Source organism: Balaenoptera acutorostrata, chromosome 21 (assembly GCF_949987535.1).
Source record: "Balaenoptera acutorostrata chromosome 21, mBalAcu1.1, whole genome shotgun sequence".
NCBI classification, from domain to species: Eukaryota; Metazoa; Chordata; class Mammalia; order Artiodactyla; family Balaenopteridae; genus Balaenoptera; species Balaenoptera acutorostrata.
Window position 1 is genome coordinate 15,372,376 of NC_080084.1, and position 26,408 is coordinate 15,398,783.

The following is a 26,408-nucleotide window of genomic DNA, read 5'->3' on the forward strand; positions in this document are numbered from 1 at the left end:
AGCTTTGACACGTCTTCGAAGTTTAATTTCTAGAATTACAGCAGAAAAAACATTCCTGCTGATAAGGCTTTAAAGAGCTTGGCTGAACTGTGAAATGTTCAATGTGGCAAAACAGATTGAAGAGGCAGAAACTGATAAATGGCATCAGCTAGCAAAAATACAAATTACTGAGCACCTTACTGTATAAACTTCTATCTCGTCCTCATTTGGTACACTGCACAATGGCACACTCCAAAAATTATTACATGCGGAGAGCAATCCTTTTCTAATCCTTTATGTCCATATATTTCCATGGAGATCAACATTGAAGTGTTTACCGCCTTGAGTGCAATCAAGGTATGGCATGATTTTAATGTGAATCCTTTATTGTCCTGTAAGGTCATGGCATTACTGATTTAACGTAGAACAGGTAGTTCGCATTTCTTAACTAGCTGCTCTGTTCTTTCTCTTCCACGTTGAGTACAGTATCCACAGTTATTCCTACGTCCTGCAGTGACCAGCCTCTTTCCACTTCCAGAGTCCTTCTGGGAAAGGAAGTGGAAAGGCTGTATAGGGATGTGTGGTACCCAATTTTCATCATCCAGTCAAACAAGACCTAAAAGATAAAAAGCTTAGTTATCAAATACTGTACAAAATTGTGTCCCTCTAGATCACCATAATATTTTACGATTCTTTCATTGTTAAATCATGCCCCTAGAAGTCATGAAACAGAACTTTCATACCTTTCAAAGGAACTTTCAAGAGTTTAAAGGAAAAGAGCATGCCATGAATTTTGAGATGTGAATGACCTTTAATACCTGTTGTTTCAGAGAAGGCCTAGGGGCTACTGGCACCTACAGACAGCAGAAGCATTTAACAATTAGGAAAGCCCCAACCAAAGGGAATGGAAAGATTATCCAATAAAAAGGTTAAGAACAAAAGGTTAGCATTTGGGAAAAAAGTCATTTAGATTATAATCTAAGCCAAGAGTCCACATCGAAATCACCCAGGAACTGTCACAACAGACATGTCCACGTCCCAGAGACTCTGCCTTTTGATAACCCAATATTCAATGGGCCATCCCTATAAATGTATCACATTTCCTTTCATGAAGATTCCCTTAGTAACTGTCCAAATTTCCACTTATTATTGGCTAAAAACAATGCCTGCTAAAGGATGGTTTGTTGCTTTAGGAAGAAGGCTGAATAATAGAATGTTCTCAGGGGATGGTGGTGTATCAATTATAGGTAATCCCTGACTTCTACCACCATCCATGTACCTACTGATATTCCATGTAATAAATGTGTATTATGTCATACAGCGCCATAATTTTCCAATATATGAATATGCCTTCTTTTAACCAATCCTTCCATAAACACTTATACCTTTGACCATTTGTCTTACTTCCAAAGAATAAGTTCTCATAAATGGAATTACTGGGCCAAAAGATGAGTTTTAAAATATATACTGATAAATTATCCCACAGGAACAGTGGTCTGACTTACATTCACATGAACAATTAATAAGAATCCCTGTTTTCTGCACACACTGCCCAAAACTGGGTACTATTCTTTTTAATCTTTGAAAACTTGATAGGTAGAAAACTGTATCCATTTTAATCTGCATTTCTCTGATCCTAAGTGAGGCCTAACATTCCACTGAGGTATTTCTATTTTTTTTTTTTTTGGCTGTGTTTGGTCTTTGTTGCCGCGTGCGGGCTTTCTCTAGTTGTGGTGAGCAGGGGCTACTCTTCGTTGCAATGTGCGGGCTTCTCATTGCAGTAGCTTCTCTTGTTGCGGAGCATGGGCTCTAGCGCGCAAGCTTCAGTAGTTGTGGCACGTGGGCTCAGTAGTTGTGGCTCATGGGCTCTAGAGCGCAGGCTCAGTAGTTGTGGAACACGGGCTTAGTTGCTCCGCGGCATGTGGGATCTTCCCAGACCAGGGCTTGAACCCGTGTCCCCTGCACTGGCAGGTGGATTCTTAACAACTGTGCCACCAGGGAAGCCCACTAAGGTATTTCTTTTCCTTCATTTACATAAGCTCCTTATAGAAAAAAATAATTTTTCCAAATTTTTAACTTGATGAACTTTATAGAATTTAAAAATTTTTATGTAGTCAAATCTGTCAGTATTTTCTATCATGGTTTATAGTATTCTTGACATAGACGGGTTAAATGCAACAGTAAGGATAGAAAATTAGTTAGATAATTACAGAAATTTTTTTTTTTTTTTTTTTAAAGGATTTTCTTATTTATTTATTTATTTATTTATTTATTTATTTATTTTTGGCTGTGTTGGGTCTTCGGTTCGTGCGAGGGCTTTCTCCAGTTGCGGCAAGCGGGGGCCACTCTTCATCGCGGTGCGGGGACCGCCCTTCATCGCGGTGCGCGGGCCTTTCTCTATCGCGGCCCCTCCCGTCGCGGGGCACAGGCTCCAGACGCGCAGGCTCAGCAATTGTGGCTCACGGGCCCAGCCGCTCCGCGGCATGTGGGATCTTCCCAGACCAGGGCTCGAACCCGTGTCCCCTGCATTAGCAGGCAGATTCTCAACCACTGCGCCACCAGGGAAGCCCAATTACAGAAATTTTTAACACACACATAACATGTTCAAATGCACTTAAAAGTAGAAATACACCCAAATATTAGTAATTGGCTTTAGTGCCAGACTGCAGATTAAAATTTCTTTCTACTTTTCTCTATTTTTCCAATTATTGCTAGTGAACACAGTATTGTTTTCTAAAGAAAAAAAGAAGTCTCTTAGAACAAAAAGAAACAAGCTTTAAAGAATGATCTGAAAACTACATACAAGCAATGGGGTTTAGGTTAATAATCCATCAGGGATAATAAAAACAAAGTTAATATCAGCTGCTTCCTAAAGCTTTGAAAGCATCTTACCCACCAAGCTGTGAAAATGTAATTAAAACAAAAAACAAATAAAAAAAAGAACTGAAAAAAATCTGAATGCAGAAATCACAGTTCAAGAAGGCTCAGCATACCTAATTCTCCAAATTTCTGCCACATAGAGTACATATAAATGCCATTTGCCAGGACTTCCCTGGTGGCGCAGTGGTTAAGAATCTGCCTGCCAATGCAGGGGACACAGGTTCGAGCCCTGGTCTGGGAAGATCCCACATGCCACGGAGCAACTAAGCCCGTGTGCCACAACTACCGAGCCTGCACTCTAGAGCCCACGAGCCACAACTACTGAGCCCACACGCCACAACTACTGAAGCCTGTGCGCTCTAGGGCCCATGCTCCACAACAGGAGAAGCCACTGCAATGAGAAGCCCGTGCACCGCAACAAAGAGTAGCCCCTGCTCGCCACAACTAGAGAAAGTCCACGCGCAGCAACGAAGACCCAACACAGCCAAAAAATAAATTTATAAAGAAAAAAAATCCCATTTACCCTCACCTGATGGGAGTACAGACAACAGATAACGCCTCCTCCCTGCATGGGAATAAACTATTGCCAAATTCAACACAAATATTTCTCCAAATATGATTCCCCTCACCTGTGAACTGCAAGACTTAAAAAACCTTCTCCTCAGGACACGCCCACTTGGACATCGAAGAGCAACGGTCACGACCTGAGGAATAAAAATGTTCAAGTGAGAATTCCAACCACTGCTCTATGCAATTCCAAAACCACTACTCCTACGAAACACCTGTACACAGTTCTAAGAGCTCATGTGGAGTTTTGTAGGAATTTAGCTCTGAGAGTTGTACACAAAAATGAAGGTCCAGATAAAATTCACCCTAAACACAGAAATAATTCTTTTGGACCTGAAAAACATCTTCCCACTGATTGAGGAGACCAGTGACAGAGCCTTCCAGAGAGGACACCGAGATGCAAGGCTTCTGTCTGCCAGACAATATCGAGACTGCAGCTGGGCTCTGAAAGTGACCCACCAAACCAAGAAGATCCAGGGCCACCTCAGAGTCTGCAGACAAGACAAACACTAGACTGGAAGGAAACAAAAAGCTACCCTTTTCACTCCATGACTGTAGGCTGTGCTCCATGCCTACATCACGCGCGCAAATGAGAGACAAGCCTGGAGCTGGTCCTGGTTGCTGGGGCTGCAGGAGACCCCCCTCCTGGGAGCAGCTTTGTCCGTTTTACATGTTGAGTTTCCCCACCATCTTTCCTCTGATAAAAGAGTTAAACAGCTAAAAAGAGCTTGCAACGTGCTAGTATATTAAAGGACACTCTAAGAAGAAAAGAGTGGGAGGGACCGAGAGATTATCACGCTAAGTGGAGTGAGAAAGACAAATACCATATGATATCGCTTGTATGTGGAATCTAAATATGATACAAATGAACTTATGAAACAGAAACAGACTCACAGACATAGAAAACAAACTTTATGGTTACCAAAAGGGAAAGCGGGTATGGGGAGGGATAAATTAGGAGTTTGGGATTAGATACAAACTACTCTATATAAAAGAGATAAACAAGGTCGTACTGTATAGCACAGGGAACTCTATTCAATATCCTGTGATAAACCATAATGGAAAATATGAAAAAGAATATGCATATATATTGATAACTGAGTGACTTTCCTGTACACCAGAAACTAACACAACACTGTAAATCAACTACACTTCAGCTTAAAAACAAGAAAAGATGACGATTTAGTTATTAATTCTGATGTTCGTTATTTACCGTTAGGAAACCCTTTACTATGGTCAACATTATCCCAACTGTCCTGGGAGTTCTGTTGGCAGCACAGTTTGCAGAAATGGTGGTTTTATAGCAGCACCCACCACCCTTCAGGAAAGCCATGTTAGAAAATATTTCTATTCAAGTAGGTAAGGTGTTTGATTCATACCCAAATCAGTGCAATCTTTAGCTCTGTTACTACTTCTACTAAAGAAAATTTTAAAATAAAACAAAGAAATCACAAACTAACAATCACTGATTAAAAGCCAATTTTGCTTATTTTTAGAAACAATAAAACTTAACTTTTACAGTGAGGTTTTGTTCAAACTTTAATGATCTGATAGGATACTTAAAGCCAAATGCTTTAAGAAAATCTAAGGTTAAAATACAGTGAGTCAGGACTTCCCTGGTGATGCAGTGGTTAAGAATCCGCCTGCCAATGCAGGGGACACGAGTTCGAGCCCTGGTTCAGGAAGATCCCACATGCCGCGGAGCAACTAAGCCTGTGAGCCACAACTACTAAGCCTGTGCTCTAGAGCCTGTGAGCCACAACTACTGAGTCTGCGCACCTAGAGCCCGTGCTCCGCAACAAGAGAAGCCACCGCAATGAGAAGCCCGTGCAACGCGACGAAGAGTAGCCCCGCTCACCGCAACTAGAGAAAGCCCGCGCGCAGCAACGAAGACCCAACGCAGCCATTAATTAATTAATTTTTAAAAAATACAGTGAGTTAACATTTTCTATTATGATTAAATACTTAAGAGAAATGAACTATCATTGTTTGAAACCCAGCTATGTTCTGTTATTACAATTACTGTGAAAGGTGGGTGTACAATTTCTCCTAAGATTACTGACAGTCTAGTGGACTGACCTATGAATGGGTAAAAGGCTTGGGACACAGTGCAAATTGGAAAGTAAATCACTGTCCCAAACACAGATTATTATATGAAATCTAAATGAAAAGTAGCAGCAATAATTAAAATTTAGTTCCCCTTAGAATGAAATAAGATAGCATACAATAATGAAAATAGTTGCTATGGTATTATGGTAACAATATGATGATTTGCAGAACTATTTTCAAATTATCTTAAATTCTACACTTATTGTCTTTTCAATTTAAAAGTAGAAGAGTAATATATGGGGACTATTCTATTGTGAATTCTAGACTACCATGAGTTAGTTCTTCCTCTCATTTAAAAAAATCTTACTGTATTATTTTAGAACTCTATGGATAGTTGTAATACGAAATACATAACAGGCACTTAAAAAATCAGGGTATAATGCTTAAGAATTGCATTATGTTTCAGATTCCCCACTCCCTTAACAGAAATCCATGTTAGCCATTAGTTCACTCATCTATTAGTCTGCTCCTAAGTCCAAGCAGGCTTCCATTATAACAGGAATTTTCTCATATGGCTCATTATTATAGAGCCACAGCTACTACATATACAGAAACACACACACACACACACACACACACACACAGTGAAAACTTCATTCTGTTCTGATAACCTTTAAAATGAACGTTAGTCCCTTCCCGAGCAACAAAGAATTATAAAGATGTCCCTCACAGCCACTACGGAGAACAGTATGGAGGTTCCTTAAAAAACTAAAAATAGTGCTTGCTTCGGCAGCACATATACTAAAATTGGAACAATACAGAGAAGATAAGCATGGCCCCTGCGCAAGGATGACACGCAAATTCATGAAGTGTTCCATATTTTAAAAAAAACTAAAAATAGAATTACCATATGACCCAGCAATCCCACTACTGGGCATACACCCACAGAAAACCGTAATTCAAAAAGACACATGCACCCCGATGTTCACTGCAGCACTATTTACAATAGCCAGGTCATGGAAGCAACCTAAATGCCCATGGACAGACAAATGGATAAAGAAGATGTGGTACATATATACAATGGAGTATTACTTAGCCATAAAAAGGAAGGAAATTGGGTCACTTGCAGGAACATGGATGCACCTAGAGACTGTCATACGGAGTGAAGTAAGTCAGAAAGAGAAAAATAAATATCGTATAATATCACTTATATGTGAAATCTAGAAAAATGGTACAGATGAACCGGTTTGCAAAGCAGAAATAGAGACACAGATGTAGAGAACAAACGTATGGACACCAAAGGGGGAAAGTGGTGGGGGGGGTGGGGATGGTGGTGGGATGAATCGGGAGATTGGGATTGACATGTATACACTGATGTGTATAAAATGGATGACTAATAAGAACCTGCTGTATAAAAAAATAAAATTCATATATATAAAAAAAAAAAGATGTTCCTCAATGGCCTATATGGGAAAAGAATCTAAAAAAAGAGTAGATATATGTATAACTGATTCACTTTGCTGTACACCTGAAACTAACACAACATTGTAAATCAACTATACTCCAATAGAAATTAAAAAAAAAAAATGTCCCTCTATCCTGTGGGTGACACCACACATTTAATGGGCCTAACTTTAATAAGGAAATAGAGAATTTCCTGAAAGTTTTAACCTCCAGTATTCCTAAAAGTGAAATTATTCTTTTACATATGGACTCATGAAATAGTTGTGTGGCTTGAGGATTAAAATATATTAGTTATGACGGGGCAAGCTTTACGTATGATGATATATCATGATTATGATACCAGAGCAAAGCTGCAAAGTTGGCCAAATACAAAATAGTACTTTGCAGAAAGCCAGAAACAATATGACTACATGACTTACAAACATCCTAAAATCTTGGGTAACCATGGCAAAGCACACATTGCCTACTCCAGGTGTGCCTTTTTAACTTTGAAAACACTTCTTTAGGGTGATAAGGTGAAGGGTGGGTTAGAAAGGCACACTCCCCACACTAGAATGCCTTCTTTTTCTTGTTTTTAACTCTGATGATGATGATGACACCCCACACTTAAGGTCTACTTTCACTATTATGAAGCAGTCAACCACAAGGGAGGGGAAAAGCCAGGCAGAGATGTCCAGAGGGACCAGGCTAACTGCCCAGAAACAGGTCATTAGAACAAGAGTAGGATAACAAGGTCAATGAGAACAGGAGCGTTATTGAAAGAGGGACCGGGACACTGAGAATCATCCAAGGAGGTAAAACAAATGGCTGGTGAATGGTTAGCGGGAATTAGGAATTTATGCTTTGAATTCTTAGAAATCTATGAGCAGTAGCAACTGCACAGGTAGAAAATGCCTTGCCCAATGATGATTCTAATAAAATCAAAATCTTCCAATACTTATTTGCTTTTCTTGATTAGTGTAGAATAGAATACACTGTAAAAGTATCAACCAGTATCAACTATATATTAGCAGCACTCTTCATAAAGTTTCATTACATAATATAAAGTTGCTTGTACCTCATTAATACTATATATATATAGTGCATTTAACTATATATATATACTATATATATATATATATATATATATATATATATATATATATACGGTGCAAACATTTAACATGTGATTTTCAGGTAACAATTATTTACCTTAATTTTGCTGACTTTATTAACCAAAAAAAAGAGCAAAGAGGACCAAAAATCAGAGCAGAGCCAGAGGAAAAGCAAATAGGAGCAGGGAGAAGAAAATAGGGATAGTACTGCTTGTAGCGAAAATAAAGGGAAAGTTCTGGCATAGCCAGAGGGCCAAGGCTCTCCCAGCAGGGACCTCGGAAACTCCTGCCTATGGCTTCAGCTTCAAGTGAGGAGACGGGATGAGATCTCATTTAGGTTCATTCCAGCTCTAAAATTCCATTACTCTGACATACACTTTACTAAGTGTAGCACAAAATGTCATCTACCCGGTATGAGAAAAGGGTAGAAAAGAAACAAAGTGGAATGACTACGAATGACTCTTATAAAGAAGAGAGCAACATCAAGTGCCTCTGGGTGGAGGTCTCTTGACCTTTTTAGGGGCACAGACCTGAGATTCTGAAGAAAAACACTGTCCTTCTACCTATAATCACAAAAAGGTACAATTTCAAAGGATTCACTGACAACCTGATGTCTATCATCACCTTTGGTGACAGATTGCTGTCCTGTAGGAGTAACATCATGTGCTTTAAAGCCCCAGTAACTTCTTAAAAGGTGTTCCCTGTCAACCTGAGCCGTACTTAATCACTCCTGTATTGTAAGTGGTTGTTATGGATACCAACCCAGAGCTTAAGGAGAGGTGAGGGTGCAGGAGGATCAGGGCAAACATGTCATGGGTATGGATTTGATGGGTGTAACATGGAGGAATTAGACATTTGGTTTTTCCTTAAATTGAGTTTCTCCCGGGGAATGTGATTCTCCTGGGGATTGATTGCACACTTCATTGTCTCTATTTCTGTATGACTTTCAGATTTTCCTCAGACATCCAAAATACTAAACTTAAATGTTGCAAATGTGTTGACAAAAAAGAGACCCTCCTATGGCTTTCATGGCTGACTCAAAAATGTTTTTCAGGGAGTGTAACAGTTGCTGAGCCTCAGGAAATGGAAAACCATCCGGCTCTCCTTTGCCTAAGCCACTTCGTGCTTTTAAAGACACGCGTTCCCGTACATTAGAGACTGTCTGAAACTGAGCTGGGCAACCGCAGGAAGGCAGCATAGATTATGACAAAGTTGGGCAGAGGGCAGCTCAGTGCAGAGGGGGGGCTCCAACCCCGCCGTGCAAACAGCAAACCAGCCTTCAATTCTAACACCTACAAAGTAGCTGCATTCTTCATTTTTTCTTTTTTAAGGGGAAAACTACAATTTGAAGTCATCTGCCTATTTTGATTCTATTTTAATAGGTAACTCGTTTGCTGACCTAAAGTTTTGGAAAAGCCCAAGTATCCTATCTCTGCCTGATGAAGTGGGAGGGCTTTAAAACACAAGCTCGGCAGAGAGCAGGGTTCCAAAATAGGACTCGCGATGAGGAGTTTGATATTACCCCATATTCAAAACAAGATCTAAGCATAGTGCAATCACATAAACACTATGCTGTCTTTCCTTTCTAAACCCAAATTTATTTATTTATTGGCCACGCCTCACGGCTTGTGGGAACTTAGTTCCCCGACCAGGGATCAAACCCAGGCCCCAGCGGTGAAAGTGCCGAGTCTTAACCACTGGACCACCAGGGAATTCCCATCTAAGCCCAAATTTAGATAAAATGTACTTACTTGATATTAAAGAAAATAGAAAATATATTTAATTTTCAAAGAAAAAAAAATAAGCTTACTTCTTCAGCTATTTCAGGAGGTTCTTCAGGTAAATCAAGAACCTAAAGAAAAATAAGTATTTAGTAACAGGAATGTAAACAGTTTGAAGAAGAAAAAAATAATCTCAACATGAAGAGTTCCTTTCGATACAGTGTTTGGACATATCTATCCTTAATGAAATATTTTCTTTTAACATATATTTATAAAACATTTACAGTGAGAACGAGACTCACTTAATAAACATTTTTGGGTAAGCAACTTTGTGCTAACAGTAGATCATAAAAACAGGATTTGAGATGATAGCTACCAATCTATACACATTTAAAGAACTCCGTGTTTATGATGTTCCAAGACATTATACAAAAATGTACTACTGGGCTTCCCTGGTGGCGCAGTGGTTGAGAATCTGCCTGCTAATGCAGGGGACACGGGTTCGAGCCCTGGTCTGGGAAGATCCCACATGCCACGGAGCAGCTGGGCCCGTGAGCCACAGCTACTGAGCCTGCGCGCCTGGAGCCTGTGCCCCGCAACGGGAGGGGCCGCGATAGAGAAAGGCCCGCGCACTGCGATGAAGAGCGGTCCCCGCACCGCGATGAAGAGTGGCCCCCGCTTGCCGTAACCAGAGAAAGCCCTCGCACGAACCGAAGACCCAGCACAGCCAAAAATAAATAAATAAATAAATAAAGTAGCTATAAAAAAAAAAAACTTCAAAAATGTACTACTTACAGAAACAGAGGGTAAATACTAATTAAGTTCAATAAGACCCCCAAATTATTTTGGTTCATACATATACACAGTAAGATAAGTGCATATTTATTTTTCTTCACCAGCATCTTCTAGGGGACTGGATAACCACCATTCACTTTGGTTGCTTTCATGATTTACTCACGTTTCCCTATTTCTGTTATATTAATCTATTAAAAAAACAGATGTACACACCATTTTCTCTCATTAAAACACTTGTTATGAACAATTTCACCTCCAGGGATGCTTTTTATTTTTTAATACCATAGATGCCATGTTTTATAACATTTTGTCTAACAAACATTAACTGCATTTATTAAATAAACCATTTGTTTTTCTTTGGTATAAAAAGCATACGTGACAGTCAACCAAAGGTTACCATCAGCATGAGATAATCTGTGCTATTAACAAAAAGCAAAGAATCTTGAAATTTTTATTAGTCCTATGGACTAAATGTTAGACACAGTTCAATGATCTGATTCTTACTCTCAAGCTCCATGAAGGGACCAGGAAATCTCAGACTGAAAAGCAATATGTTAGAAACTACTTTTAGGGACTAGATAGCCTACTAGCTTTCCCTAAGACTCAATAAAAACAGACTTATTTCAACCTTAACCAGCTCCAAATCATAGTCAACTTAGGGATTAAAGATTTGGAAGAAAAGAAGGAATGATAAACCTGGGCATCATTCCAAAGTGGACAGTTGCTAACTCATTCCCTAGAAGGGCCGCTGAGAACAGTGATACACTCATGTTTATAATATTAGCCACTCACCAAACATGGCTTCATCGTGTCTTAGCTACCCATAGGAATAGTTCCCTTAGTAAACATAATATTTTTCATTTCTATATAATTTAATCACTTCCTCAAAAAGAACTATTCTCTAAATTTATCACCATTTATCTTCCTAGATTCCTTCTGAAGTTTGGCTCAGATCATTAATATTAATATTAAACGGGAAAAGTGATTCTTAATGAAGCTGAAGCTTAATGAATCCAGATGAAGACACCATCTGGATTAAAAGCCAGTCCTAACCTTCCCTCAGTATAACACTTTCACCCACAGAACAATATTCTTACTGCACACGGATACAGCTCAGTGAGCAGACATTAAGTAATGAACCTCCTTCTGCGTGGGCTGTTCAGCGGCTGGTGAAACTTTGGTTACAGGCTTAGGCAAGTTCCGTCTCTTTGCTGCTTCTCTGTTTGCTGTTTCAGAAGATGTTTGACTCTCACTTTCAAGCACCAAATCTTCATCACCCTGGTCAAAAACAAGACAAGTTCTAAAGAGATGCTCTCTATCGACTTTATTCTATTTACAATGGTTATTTCTTTTACCCTGATGGCATTTCAGTACAAAAAATATAATTAAGTCATTATTAGACCCAGAAATTTAAAGCATTATCTCCTTAGACCAAAAAAACATGGAACTTAACTAACGTCTCATAGAAACTATCCTGATGCAGCTCTGGGGCTCCCTCTGATAGTACAAGGCTGAGAGGGACCGTTCCATTTTAACTGACCCCTAAGCTTTTCAGTAAGAAGAAAGAAGAAAACCTGAATGATATCCTTTCCTCCCTGCAGTAAAGGAAGCAAAGCAGTGCAAGAGATTGTGCCTTAAAAAGGCTGTGAAAATAGAACATGTGTGTAAAAACACAGGTCTATGCATGTGACCAGGCAATACTTCCATAGCTGCGTGTGGCCCTAGTATCTTGTTATATATAAATATATTTTAGCTCTCAAATTCAAACTTTGATCTTCCATTTGAATTAATCACTTTAGGAGGGATAGGATTTTATTCCAGAAATCTTAAAGATTACTTTTTATTAATATTATCTATTAAAACCTTTTCCTTAGCAAGATAATTCACTTAAATGTCAAAGTCTCAAATATATACTTATTAGTTCAATAATGCCTTTCTTCTATATGTACTGACCATTGAAAAGTTCTCTTTATCAAACTAAAAATGGGCACCATCTTGGTAGGCTGTTTTCCCCATTCCTTTATCCTAAGAGAATTTGTTGGAAGGAGCATGGGGAATGGGAGTCAAGAGATCCTGATACTGAACAATTAAATGGCCAAACTTAAGCCGCCTCACTGCAAACTAGGGGCTGGATCAGCAATGGGTACACTTTCCTTCCTAGAGTCTCAGGTCATAATACCAAGTCTACTCTCTCCCTGACTTTCTTTTGTCTCCACTAATTAGGTTAAAATATATACTAGTAGTACCATGGAGACATAGCCTAAAAGCAAGGGGCAGAATGACTAATTCACACCATGACCATTTCAGAAAGAAACGTGGCAGGCTAAGGTCAGGCTGTCAATGTCTAACATACAAAACTAACAGAAGACAAATGCAACTCAGAAGTGAAGTCACTACATAGAGTAGTTGCATTTTATGTTGCCATGTTTCACATTAATTTTATTACCCACCCTTAATTGTTTTATGACATATTTACCATTATGAAATGAATACAAACACTCTGCTTCACTGTCAGAATCCTGTTTACCTCTACTGGATCATTTTCTTTCCAAAATGGTGAAAGGCGCAATATAAACAGAAAGCAAAACAAAATAAAACAAAAAAAAACAAAAATGTCTTTGGGACAGAAAGGATCTTACACAAAAAGTCTGCGGCCAGTTCTAAAATTGAATTCCTTTATAAATATCCTTTTTTTCTCTGTAAGAAAACTTAACATTGTAAACATCCACTAGCAAATGACGAAATTCATACTCAATGCCAAAGGAAAAAAGAGTCAAAGGTCAATTTGGCTTTAAAAAAAACAAAGCCAAACATGATGAATATTATGAGAGCTTATAATACCTTAGAGATCTGAATTCCCTCAAATAAAAGATGTGATTTGGTCAACAGTTTTCTCAAAGACTGCCTTATGTTAGAGCTTTTTGAGGATCTAAGTTATATACTCTTTAGACATCAAAAACCACTTAAACACATGTGACATACTAATATGCTAAATAAAAACTGATATACAATCATTATAAATAAAGACTCCTAAAAAATAGACTGGACCAATCATTTGCAATTTTTAAAAAATCAGTATATGCTAAAGGAAACATAAGCAATAGCAGAATTCAAAATATAATATTTTCTAACCCCAAGTTTATGACCATTGCTTAACTTCCAGGTTTCACCCGTCATACGATAAAAGCGTTCTTCCAGCTTTTTCAATTTCATTTCCTGGTGTGGTTTTAGAACATTCTCTATGTATCTGCTGGCCTGTTCCAAAAAACATAAATTAGGTGGTGTTACTATACATTAACATTCCTAAGATTTTATTTACATTGTCTATAATGTTGTAAATAAGAATCAAGTAAGAAAGGGTGTTTTCACACTAATTCAATTTTGCCAAAAAAGCAACATCCTCCACTTCTGCATCACTCTCTAAAAATTTGCATTTGTGCTTAATGCAAATAAAAACAAATGTTCTATACTTCTGCTTGTATGGCAGTCTACCTATATATCCTTTAATGTGTTTTCAATGCAACAAAAAACTTAACGAGGGGGTGGAATACAAAGATGCAGAGGACAAGGCCTTTGACTTCCAGGAACTTAAACCCAAAGCAGTTTGTTCAAGGCATGATGCCTAAGGCATGAACTGGTTTGGAAGAGCATTACTTAAATGTTGCCCGATCATGGTAAAGTAGAAAATATTTTTAGACTCAAAAGACATGGAGATTCTGGTTTTAAGATGACAGAGTGAAATTATTTCTGCCTCCCCTGCCTCTTGAAAAATCACTCCAAAACAACCAAGGGAACAAGAAACAGAAACACTAATTCCATCACCAATGAAAAACAGAGAAACACTATAACCCCCAAACCACTATATGTAAGGACAGACAGAGGAATGATAACTGATCTGAGTGAGAAAACTGCAACCTAGGTGCTTGCAAAGGACGACAGCAACAGGAAGCCAGCCATGCACGCCACAGACTGGAACAGCTCAGGAAGAGAGACACCAGGTTCCCTGGCGGGGACACAGGGTGAGCTAATACTGGGGGTGCCGGAGGAAACCATGCATCAGCCAAGTGTTACCAACCTGAGTTCTGGGACTCTAATCAACACAAGTTGGTAAGAAGCCAGATGAGAAATTCAGGCAACGCTTTATTGGGATTCATGCTGCAGCACCTGGGAGCGGGAACAAGTAACAGGTTCCCTTGCTCACTCCCTGGGGCGGGGGGGTGAGCTGGTCCCTTAAACAGGGTGAGGGGAGGGCTGGAGGGGTGCTTAGGTGGGCTGCCCACCCCCTTGGTGGTGCTGTGCGCAGGGACCATGGGCAGTACCCTGCTTCTGCTCCTGGTACCTCAGGAGAGGCAGCTGGATTTGGGCCTTTTTGTATCTTATTGTTCATAATTTGTCCCAACTGCACAGGCATGCAGTTATTTTTAGTCCCTTGTAGTTTCTTTGTATTCTGTTGCTTTGTCCAGGTGCAAGCACTGCAGAAAAGGGTCCCAGGTCCCAGCCTGTCTCACAATGAGTTTGTACTGAACCAAGGATTAGGACTATTCCAATTCCTTGCATCTGAGTTTCTTAGAGAAAAGGGGGGAAAATTATAAAAGAGTTATTGGACCCCCAGACCCACTACTCTACCACACATCCAGGCATGAAGGTTTATGCTCTGGGAATATGAACCAGAGAGGCTGCTGAGTCACAGATCCAGGCCTAGTGGAGGGCAGGAATGCAAACTAAAACAGAAAGAGTACATGAAAATGCACCCACTGGAAGGTGACACTCCCAGCCCTTCCCAACTTGACTCAGATTGCTGGCAGCCAGGCCTTAACCACCCCAACACCTGGGAGAATGGAGATGCATTGTCTAGAGGAGGTGAACTGCAAAAGAGAAACACGGAGATACTGACAAAGCTAACTTACTCCTCAGTATCCCTACAGTTAAATCGGTGTCTACCCTACATCAGCAGACAACCCATCAAGCTTTGCTCCCATACACAGAAATTCCAATTAGCTTAATTTTCCTTTTTCTTTGAAGTAAAACACAAAGCTTCATGAAATTTTACAAATACTTACACCATCAGTTAGCTTTTTTTTTTTTAATTATTAGCACCTTTAATTATTATTTATTTATCTTTTTGGCTCTGTGGGTCTTCGTTTCTGTGTGAGGGCTTCCTCTAGTTGCGGCGAGCAGGGGCCACTCTTCACTGCAGTGCGCGGGCCTCTCACTATCGCGGCCTCTCTTGTTGCGGAGCACAGGCTCCAGATGCACAGGCTCAGTAGCTGTGGCTCACGGGCCCAGGTGCTCCGCGGCATGTGGGATCTCCCCAGCCCAGGGCTCGAACCCGTGTCCCCTGCATTAGCAGGCAGATTCTTAACCACTGCGCCACCAGGGAAGCCCCATCAGTTAGCTTTTAATGTATCATTCTTAAACTGGAAGGACAGAGCTAAGAATTACCAGATGATTAAGGAAAGCCTCCGATGCGAAAAATGGAGACTAGAACTAACAAACAGAAAAAGGGAACCTGAAAAACCACACTGGAATTTTGAGGATAATGGTGTAATACTTCAGAATTCTAATAATTTTCAACCTGTAATTCTATACCAAATCAAACTATCAATCATGTGTCTGAGGAGAAAAATCACCTTTTTAGAATCCAAAGACTCAAAAATGTTATGCATCACCAGGCACATGTCTGCCCAGGCTGGGCACTTCACCATGCACATAGATACACTGTGAGATACTGATTTATTAGTTTTCCTTTGCCCAAAGAGAGGAGACAGAGGGTTAAAGTTTTTAGACTTTTGCCAAACAGAAGAATCCCAACTTTTTTTTTTTTTTCAAACCTTCAGGAATTACAGATGCCAATTAGTATATAATTGGCATATAGATGGAATTATAGTTAACCAATCCATCTTGCATGCAAGTCTTTAAAAATGAATAGTAACTTCCACAGGAAATAACATTAAACATTAGAAGCTCAAATATTTACAAGAGAACTTCTTACAAAAGATCTGGCAAGGACACTTCCCTTGCTACTGAATTCAGATCAGGGTAGTTACAAATGTATTGAACAGTAACTCCTCCCACCCCCTAACAAATACATAGGCTTTTATTCTTGGGATCTGTTTTCAGCCTTCACTTGTTTACTTAAAAAAAGGAATAATTTGCTCACCAGAAAAACAAGTGGTAGATGTCAAGATTGTAATGCCCTTGTACCTAGGCCTTTGTAAAGGGTTTATGTTTTTAATATTTAGGTAAAAGTCCACAATGAGTCCCTTCTTTTACAAAGGTCAATCATCAATCTGGCAACTGCACAAATGCTACCTGACATTTCAAGGTCACGAAAATAACTGTTAGATAATCATCCATGGTAAATGCAATTCGTAGCTAGCAAAACCAAACTTGGATGGGATGTAGCAAAAGCGGTGCTCAGAGGTAAAGTTGCAGCTGTAAATATCTAATTAAGGAAGAAGAAAAGATATCAAATCATTAACTTTACACCCTAAAAATCTTGAAAAAGAACAAATTAAACCCAAAGCTAGCACACAGCAGCAAATAATAAGGAAGAGATAAACAGAGAATAGAATAGAAAAACAACAGAACCAATGAAACCAAAAATTGTTTCTTTAAAATGATCACCAAATTTCACAAAACTTTAACTTGACTAAGAGAAGACAACTAAAATCAGAAATGAATGTGGGGAAATTCCTACCAACCTTACAGCAATAAAAAGGATTATAAAAATGTACAATTGTATGCCATCAAATTAGATAACCAAGATGAAATGGACAAATTCTGAGAAACACACAATTACCTAAACTGACTCAATATGAAACAGGAAATCTCAACAGACCTAACATAAGACTTTGTCAGTAGTTAAAAACCTCCCAACAAAGAAAAGTCCAGGACCAGATGGTTTCACCACTAAATTCTATAAAACCTTTAAAGAAGAATTAGCACCAATCCTTCTCAAACTCTTCCAAAAAAGAGGCGAGGCGAGAACAGTTCCTAACTCATTCCATGAGGTCAACATTATCCTGATACCAAAGCAAGGCAAAGACACTACAAGAAAATTAAAGACCTATATCCCTTATGAATAGAGATACAAAAATCCTAAACAAAATACTAGCAAACTGATCCAACAGCTTATAGAAAGGAGTATATACCAATGCCAAGTGTGAATTATCTCAAAAATGCAAGATAGTTCAACATAAGAAAATCAATTAATGTAATACATATTAATAAAACAAAGGGGAGAAAAACCACATATTCACCTGAATTGATGAAGAAAAAGCGTTCGACAAAATTCAACACTCTTTCATGATAAAACTATTTAGAAGCAAGGAATAGAAGGGAACTTGCTCAACATAACAAGCATCTAGGAAAAAATCCATAGCTAACATCATACTCAATAGTGAAAGATTAAAAGTTTTCTAAGATCAGGAATAAGACAAGGATGCCTACTTTCATCACTACTATTCAACACTGTTTAAAGTTTTAGCCAGAGTGGGCTTCCCTGGTGGTGCAGTGGCTGAGAGTCTGCCTGCCAATGCAGGGGACGCGGATTCGCGCCCTGCTCTGGGAGGATCCCATATGCCACGGAGCAACTGGGCCCGTGAGCCACAACGACTGAGCCTGCGCGTCTGGAGCCTGTGCCCCGCAACAAGAGAGGCCGTGACGGTGAAAGGCCCGTGCACCGTGATGAAGAGTGGCCCTGCTTGCCGCAACTGGAGAAAGCCCTAGCACAGAAACGGAGACCCAACACAGCCAAAAATAAATAAATAAATAAATAAATAAATAAATAAATAAATAAATAAATAAATAAATAAAATGCTGCCTTAACTCCAAAAAAAAAAAAGTTTTAGCCAGAGTGATAAGGCAAGAAAAAGAAATAAATGACATCACTTTTGGAAATGAGGAAGTAAAACTATCCCTATTCTCAAATGATACGATCTTACACATTAAAAATCCCAAAGAATCTACACACAAAAATCACTAGCGCTAATAAAAAATAAGTAAAATTGCTGCACACAAGATCAACAGACAAAAATCATTTGTGTTTCTATACACTAGTAATGAAAATTCAAAAAAGAAAATTAAGAAAACAATTGCATTTATAATAGCAACCAAAAGAATAAAATACTTAGGAATAAATTTAGCCAAGAAGGTGAAAGCTATGTACACTGAAAACTACAAAACATTGTTGGAAAAAATTAAAGACAGAAATAAATGGAAAGACATTGCATGGTTATGGATTGCAAGAATTAATATTAAGATGCCATTACTTCTCACAGCAAAGAAGACTTAATATCATTAAGATGTCAGTACTACCCAAAGAAATCTCCAGATTTAAGTGCAATCCTCAAAATTCCAAAGCCCTTTTTTGCAGAAATGGAAAGGCCAATCCTCAAATTCATATGGAATTGCAAGGGGCCTCAACAGCCAAAACAATACTGAAAAAGAAAAACAAAGTGGGATGACTCACACTTCCTGATTTCAAAACTTACTAAAAAACGACAGTAATTAAAATAGTATGGTACTGGCACAAGGATAGATAGATATATATAAAGCAATGGAATAGAAGTGAGGGCCCAGAAATAAATCCATATATCTATGGCCAATTGATTTTCAACAAGAGTGCCAAGACCATTCAATGGGGAAAGAATAGTTTCTTTAACAAATGCTGTTGGGACAACTAGATATCCACATGAAAAAGAATGAAATTGGGGCTTCCCTGGTGGCACAGTGGTTGAGAGTCTGCCTGCCAATGCAGGGGACACGGGTTCGCGCCCTGGTCTGGGAAGATCCCACATGCCGCGGAGCAACTAGGCCCATGAGCCACAACTGCTGAACCTGCACGTCTGGAGCCTGTGCTCCGCAACGGGAGAGGCCACGATGGTGAGAGGCCTGTGCATCGTGATGAAGAGTGGCCCCCGCTTGCCACAACTAGAGAAAGCCCTCGCACAGAAACGAAGACCCAACGCAGCCATAAATAAATAAAAATAAATAAATTAAAAAAAAAAAAAGAATGAAATTGGACTCCCATCTCACACCATACACAAAAGCTAACTCAAAGTAGGTAATAAGCTAAATATAAAAACTAAAACTAAACACTCTTGGAAGAAAATATAGGGGTAAATTTTCATGACTTTGGATTTGGCAATGGATTCTTAGATATGACACCAAAAGCATGAGCAACAAAAAAAAATAATAGATAACTAGACTTCATCAAAACTAAAATCATTTTTGTGCATCAAAGGACAATAACAAAAAAGTGAAAAGCAATCCACAGAATGGGAGATAATACTCACAAATCAGATATCTGATAAGAGTTTAGTATCCAGAATATATAAAGAACTCCTATAATTCAACAACAGAAAGACAAACAACCCAATTTAAAAACAGGCAGGGCTTCCCTGGTGGCGCAGTGGTTGAGAGTCTGCCTGCCGATGCAGGGAACACGGGTTCGAGCCCTGGTCCAGGAAGATCCCACATGCCGCGGAGCAACTAAGCCCGTGTGCCACAACTACTGAGCCTGCGCGTCCGGAGCCGTGCTCTGCAAAGAGAGGCCGCGACAGTGAGAGGCCTGCGCACCGCGATGAAGAGTGGCCCCCGCTCGCCACAACTGGAGAAGGCCCTCGCACAGAAACGAAGACCCAACACAGCCAAAAATAAATAAATAAATAAATTTTTAAAAAAAAAAAGGGAAAAAGAGGACTTTTAAAAAAAATAAAAAAAATAAAAAATAAATAAAAATAAAAACAGGCAAAGAACTTAAACAGACATTTCTCCAGAGAAGATATACAAATGTCCAACAAGCACCTGAAAAGGATTTCAACATCATTAGTCATTAAGGAAATGCAAATCAAAACAACGTGATACCACTTTGTATGCATTATGATGAGTATTGGGGGGGCGAGGGGTGGAAATCATAAATGTTGGTGAGGATGCAGAGAAACTGGGACACTCAGAAACTGCTGGTGGGCATACAAAATGGTACAGCCAGTGTGGAAAATAGTTCAGCAATTCCTCAAAAAGTTAAAATACAGAATTACCATATGACCTAGCAATCCCATTTCTATGTATATACCCCAAAGAATTGAAAACAGGTATTCAAAAACTTGCACAAAAATATTCACAGCAGCACGATTCACAATAGCCAAAAGGTGAAAACAATCTAAATGTCTATCGGTGAATGGATAAACAAATTCTGATCCGTCCATACAATGGAATATGACTCAGCCATAAAAAGGAAAGAAGTACTGATATATGCTATATGGATGAACCCCAGAACACATTATGCAAGTGAAAGAAGTCAGACACAAAAGGTCACGTTATATGATTCCACTTCTATGAAATATTCAGAATAGATAAATCCATACAAACAGAAAATAGACTGTTGGTTGCCAGAGGATGGAAGGAGTGGGGAATGGGGAAATAACTGTTTAGTGGGTATGAGGTTTTCTTCTGCAGTGAAGAAAATGTTTTGGGACTAGACAGGGGTAGTGGTTGCACAACATTGTGAATATTCTAAATGCCACTGAATTATACACTTTAAGATGGTCATGTCATGAGAATTTGACCTCAATAATAAAAAAATCTGAACACAAACACATAAAGCAACAGACCTAAATTTAAAATGCCCCAGACATTTTTGTATTCTCTTTATATACTCTCCAAAACATATGCTTTACCTTTTCACCCTGTGCCTCTTGCTGTTTTTTCCTCACAAGTTTTTGCCTTTTCTCATTCTTCTCTTCTTCTTCTTCTAAGACATCAAAACATATAAGTACTTTTTAATTCCCAAGTATCAGTATGTTGAATGTTATTTTCTCTGAAAATCTTCTGTCGATCTTCACATTTTGGGAGAGAAAAGCCTTCAAAAAACAGACTGTATTTTTCACATAATGAAAATGAGATACATGCAGACAGTTGAAACAAGGAAATCTGCAAGAAATTTCTTTCTGTAAGAAATGTCAATCTGTAAAAGGCCTATTCTGAAACTAAAATTCTCTGACATGTGTTAACATTGTGTGTTACAGTTTTGGTGAGGAGACTTCAAGAATAATTATGGGGCTTCCCTGGTGGCACAGTGGTTAAGAATCCACCTGCCAATCCAGGGAACACGGGTTCGAGCCCTGGGCCAGGAAGATCCCACATGCTGTGGAGCAACTAACCCCGTGTGCCACAACTACTGAGCCTGCGCTCTACAGAGCCCGCAAGCCACAACTACTGAGCCCATGTGCCACAACTACCAAAGCCCAAGCGTCTAGAGCCTGGGCTCCGCAACAAGAGAAGCCACCACAATGAGAAGCCCACACACCGCAACAAAGAGTAGCCCTCCTCACCGCAACTAGAGAAAGCCCGCGTGCAGCAACAAAGACCCAATGCAACCATAAATAAACAAATAAATAAAATTTAAATAAATAAATAAACAGTAAAACAGAACATAATGCACTGAATTCACTATTGGCAAGCTTCTTTCTAATAGGATATAAGAATGTAGACATTAGTTTCAGGATTCATCTGTTCTGAGGTTAACTACAATATTGTTTTTTGTTTTGTTTTGTTTTTTTAATAAATTTATTTACTTATTTATTTTTGGCTGTGTTGGGTCTTTGTTGCTGCATGTGGGCTTTCTCTAGTTGCAGTGAGTGGGGGCTACTCTTTGTTGCGGTGCGCGGGCTCTAGAGCACAGGCTCAGTAGTTGTGGCTCACAGGCTCTAGAGCGCAGGCTCAGTAGTTGCGGTGCATGGGCTTAGTTGCTCCGCAGCATGTGGGATCTTCCCGGACCAAGGCTCAAACCCGTGTCCCCTGCATTGGCAGGCGGATTCTTAACCACTGCGCCACCAGGGAAGTCACTACAATATTGTTTTAAAAGGCTTCTAACACAAACTTTTACTTACCACAAAAACAAAACAAAAATAAGAACAAGCATGGTTTCCTAAAATTAAGAGCACTTAACTATACATACGATATAAGTGCGTAAATAAAAACTGCCAGAATGGAATGAAAAATAAATTATCTTTAACTCTTAATCTTAACGATAGATATATTTACCATTTGTAGAACAGTTTACAAGCTGTACTACATACCAAACAGCAGTTAAGCTGCACAAACACAAAGACAATTTAAAATTAGCGAACGTGCAGAAATGCTATAGTTTCAAATGTATATACAAGAAAAAAGTATAATTTCTCATAAAAGTATTGGGACTTATAGCCTGTCCAAAATTGTAACTAAAGTTGTAATGATTATTCTACCTTTAAATTACACAGCACAAATTAATGGTAAAATGACTCTTATTGTGCAAAGTTCTAGAATAAATAAAGGAAAGAAATTTCGGTAGAAAAGTATAAAAGGGTAGCATAAACAATAAACTTACCTTTCAGATAAACTTGGGAAGATTTAAACGAGTTAACCCATGAGGTGGTCACAGAAATAATTAATGTAAGGAGAGTAAGCAGTAAGAAAATCCGGCCACACAGCAAAATTAGATCTTTGATTCCTTATAAAGGTTAAAAAAAAATACAATTAAAATTCAAAACATTTTTCTTGATACTAGGTATTAACACATTAGAAGATCATTTGTACTAGAAAAGTACAGTAAAAGTTAAGGTATGCAACTGTCTTAAGATTTTTCATATAGTCTCCTTTGGGTGCCAAAATTCATGACTGTCATTACCAGAGCAAGTTTTCAGAAAATGATTCTAGAACATCTTATGTCTCAGGAATATAAGTAGAATTCGAGTGATTGGCTACATTATAAATATATGACTATAAATAATGCATAAATTCTGGTTTCCCTTCTTCCCAGAGAAGGGAAGAAAATTATCCACATAATTGGGAATTAAATCGTGATGGTATCATCTTATCAAACTCTAGTTCTATTTAAAAACAGTCACTCTCACTGAAACAGCAAATTCTTATTTCTGACAGTTAAATTATGCAACTCTGTACTTCTCTATTTCTCAATACTTATTCTATCATATGTAAATAAAATTACTAGATACATGTTTGCCTAGAAAAAAAGTAAAAAACTTGGTTTTGTATTACCTTAAGAACCAAGATGAAAATTAATCAGCAGAAATGTAACAAGTACCTACTTTGTGTAATACAACTTGCCAAATGGTGAGGGAGGGTAGATATAAAGTAGGATAAAAAATGGTTTCTACCCTCCAGGAATTTTTAGTTTTGTTTTATAATTCTGAAAAGTTACCAGGCAGACATACAGAGGAACCATCTTACCAATGTGATGGGGGCTGGCAGTTAGTCAATTAACTGAAAATTAAAGAAGGAATTATATATACAGACTTAATTTTTAACTGAAAACAGATATATATATATATATATATATATATATATATATATATCATCCTTTTTTTAAAAAAAAAAAAAGCAGTTTAAAGTTATTTAGCGAAGTTTTTTTTTCTTTTCTTTTGCATTACAGCCCTTCCAACCTTTGCCAACATTACTACTGATTCAGGTATTGCTCAATATGACACATAATTAAATCTCGGGTAACTGGTCATTTCAAAAGTAATTTGACACCTAGGGTATTGGTATTTAGAGAAACCGCTGTGTTATGGGATTTATGTTCCATGTATTGCTTTTTGTTCTAGCAAGCAAGCAGTTTCAAATGTCATATGGGAATACAAAAGAATTAGATTAATGTGTGCACCTCTCAATTAGAAATTTTTAATATTAAGTTGAGGTGTTTTGTTTTGCTTTGTTTATACCTATTCTCAAGAGCCCATATGCAGGGCACTTCAAAGGATAACGTGAGGAACCAGCATTAAAGTGTTTAGCTTAAGTACAAGTAAAAATGTATCAGCAATGAAGGCTTTTACAAAGTAGAAAAAGACAGGGATCATTTTTCAATACATGTCCAAAAATATAGCCCAGGTGAATGAACACTCCTCCTCCCTTTGGTAATTCAATAGGAGGAGGAGGAGAGGAGGAGAGGAGGAGAGGAGGAGAGGAGGAGGGGAGGAGGGGAGGAGGGGAGGAGGGGGAGGAGGGGTCTCTGCTCTCAGGAAGTATATTCCCCTGTGGTCAGAGCTGATCATGTGAACAGATCTCCTTCTGCAACCCTGAGTAAACACCTTCTCATTGACTAGTGACTCAAATATTAGTGCAAAAGTAGAAGATTCTAGATGAGCAGAGTAAGGGTGAATTCTTTAAGGTAAGGGAGCAGGTAAATTCTGGAATAAGTGTGAGTTTAACATTTCTGTACATCATTTGGATAAAGGTCTTGTTAGATTCCAATACTGCTTGAGACTTCTGGAGAATCTCTGTAGATTTTTTAAAAAGCATTTTATTTTACTTTCTTATTCCAAGCAACATTCTGGGTACCTGACTTCTTGGGGGTGGGGAGAAAGAGAGGAAATATACAAAGCTCGGTTTCATCACGGTCTCTAATTTTAGGACTGAGTTTAAGGAGGGAAACAGACATGTAAACTGATCAATAATATGTCCAAAAATGAACTGATTCTGGTCCACCAGTTTCCTTTCAGTTTTTCCTTTATCACTGGCACCACCAACGACTTGCGGTTGTTCAACTCCACATGTAGGAGCCATCCTTGAATCTCTCCTTTCCCTCACCCTAATCATTAATCCATCAACAAATCCTAGTTAGCTAATATCCCAAATCTGTGCACATTTCACCTCCTCTGTTATCCTAGTCAGGCCAACCATCAAACAATCATCACAACTTCCCCACCTCAGAAGCCTAAGATGCCTCACTGCTTCCACTGCAGTTTCCTTGCTAAACATTCTCCACACAGAACCCAGTGACCTGTTTTAAAACCTTAGGTAAGTCCCTTAACCTCCCTATATCTCAGTTTCCTCAACTGTAAAAAAGGGATTATAATAGTACCCACCCTCTATGACTGTAAAGCGGATTAGATGAGATAATGAATAAACAGACTTTGGTTTACAGTACGTGCTCATTGAATGTTTATATCTTGAGCCAATCTCCCTCTTAGTCTCCTTGATCCAGCCTCAATTTTCTTCCTCCTTTTCCTCCAACACATCACAATTCCTTTGTCTGGAATGTTTTCTCCCGGCTTTTCAAAGGGGTGGTTCCTATCATTTAAATCTCTGCTTAAAATCCTCAGTAGGCCTACATCACATCAACCTGTTTATTTCCTCTTGAGCATTCAACACAATTTGAAAGTCGTGTATATGCTTGTTCCTCTGCTTTCTGCCTCAGTCCCCTTTCACGCAAAACCTCACCAGACCTGGAGAGATTTTTTGCGCCAAGGGGAGCCGGCCTCACCAAGGGGAGTCGGCCTCCCCACGGCGGCGGAAGTCTCGCTGCCCCCAAGGACCCGCGCCGGAAAAGGGAGGCAGGCGCGGTGCGGCCTGGGAATCGTAGTCAAAGCTGCCTAGAGGGGGCGCGGCTGGGAAACGGAAATTCTACGCAATGTTCACGGGACCGTCACCTGGGTATGAGCACCAAGAGGGAAAAGCCAACACTTACCCAGATCTGGGATCCCACGCCGGAGCTCCAAACACAAGAGCGGGAGAGCAGCAAGGAGGAAAACGCCAACAACGCCACGAGAAGCCATAGTGGCGGGCGCCCCGCTTCCGGGCGGAAGGCTCGCCCCTTCCGGTTGCTCCTCCGTTGGAAGGTGGAGTGGAGGAACCCTGTCTGAGGGAGGAATTTGGGGAGACAGCTGGACCCTAAAGCCAGGTCGTTGGTCGGACTGAGATAAGACCAGGTTTTTGAACTCATAATCTCTAGCCTTAGAACAAATGCAGGGCACCTCCTCACGTCACGTGATGTCCAGGGGAGACGGCCTTGCTGGCGCCCGTCTAACCAAGTTCTGTGAAAGCAAAACGTGGGCTCCAGTGAGGCTGGCTGCAC

General features: G+C 39.3%; 1 protein-coding gene and 1 non-coding gene across 3 annotated transcripts; one reads left to right on the forward strand and one right to left on the reverse strand.

Moving 5' to 3' along the window:
* UBXN8 (UBX domain protein 8) lies at positions 1-26,143 on the reverse strand. Of its 2 annotated transcripts, XM_007174066.3 has the most exons (8): positions 26,022-26,143; positions 22,923-23,045; positions 21,232-21,305; positions 13,682-13,804; positions 11,690-11,827; positions 9,844-9,885; positions 3,489-3,563; positions 1-595 (listed from the first exon to the last, which is right to left on the reverse strand). In XM_007174066.3, the coding sequence occupies exons 1-8, from the start codon at positions 26,107-26,109 to the stop codon at positions 428-430; spliced, it is 831 nt and encodes a 276-aa protein (XP_007174128.3). In that variant the 5' UTR covers positions 26,110-26,143; the 3' UTR covers positions 1-427. The 2 variants fall into 2 exon arrangements, with proteins under 2 accessions (XP_007174128.3, XP_057393434.1); XM_057537451.1 differs by lacking the exon at positions 3,489-3,563 and having other exon boundaries at positions 26,022-26,130.
* On the forward strand, positions 6,253-6,359 carry LOC114236726 (U6 spliceosomal RNA). The gene has a single exon (XR_003622597.2). It is a non-coding gene; the product is annotated as a U6 spliceosomal RNA (small nuclear RNA).
* Positions 26,144-26,408: the final 265 nt, after the last annotated feature.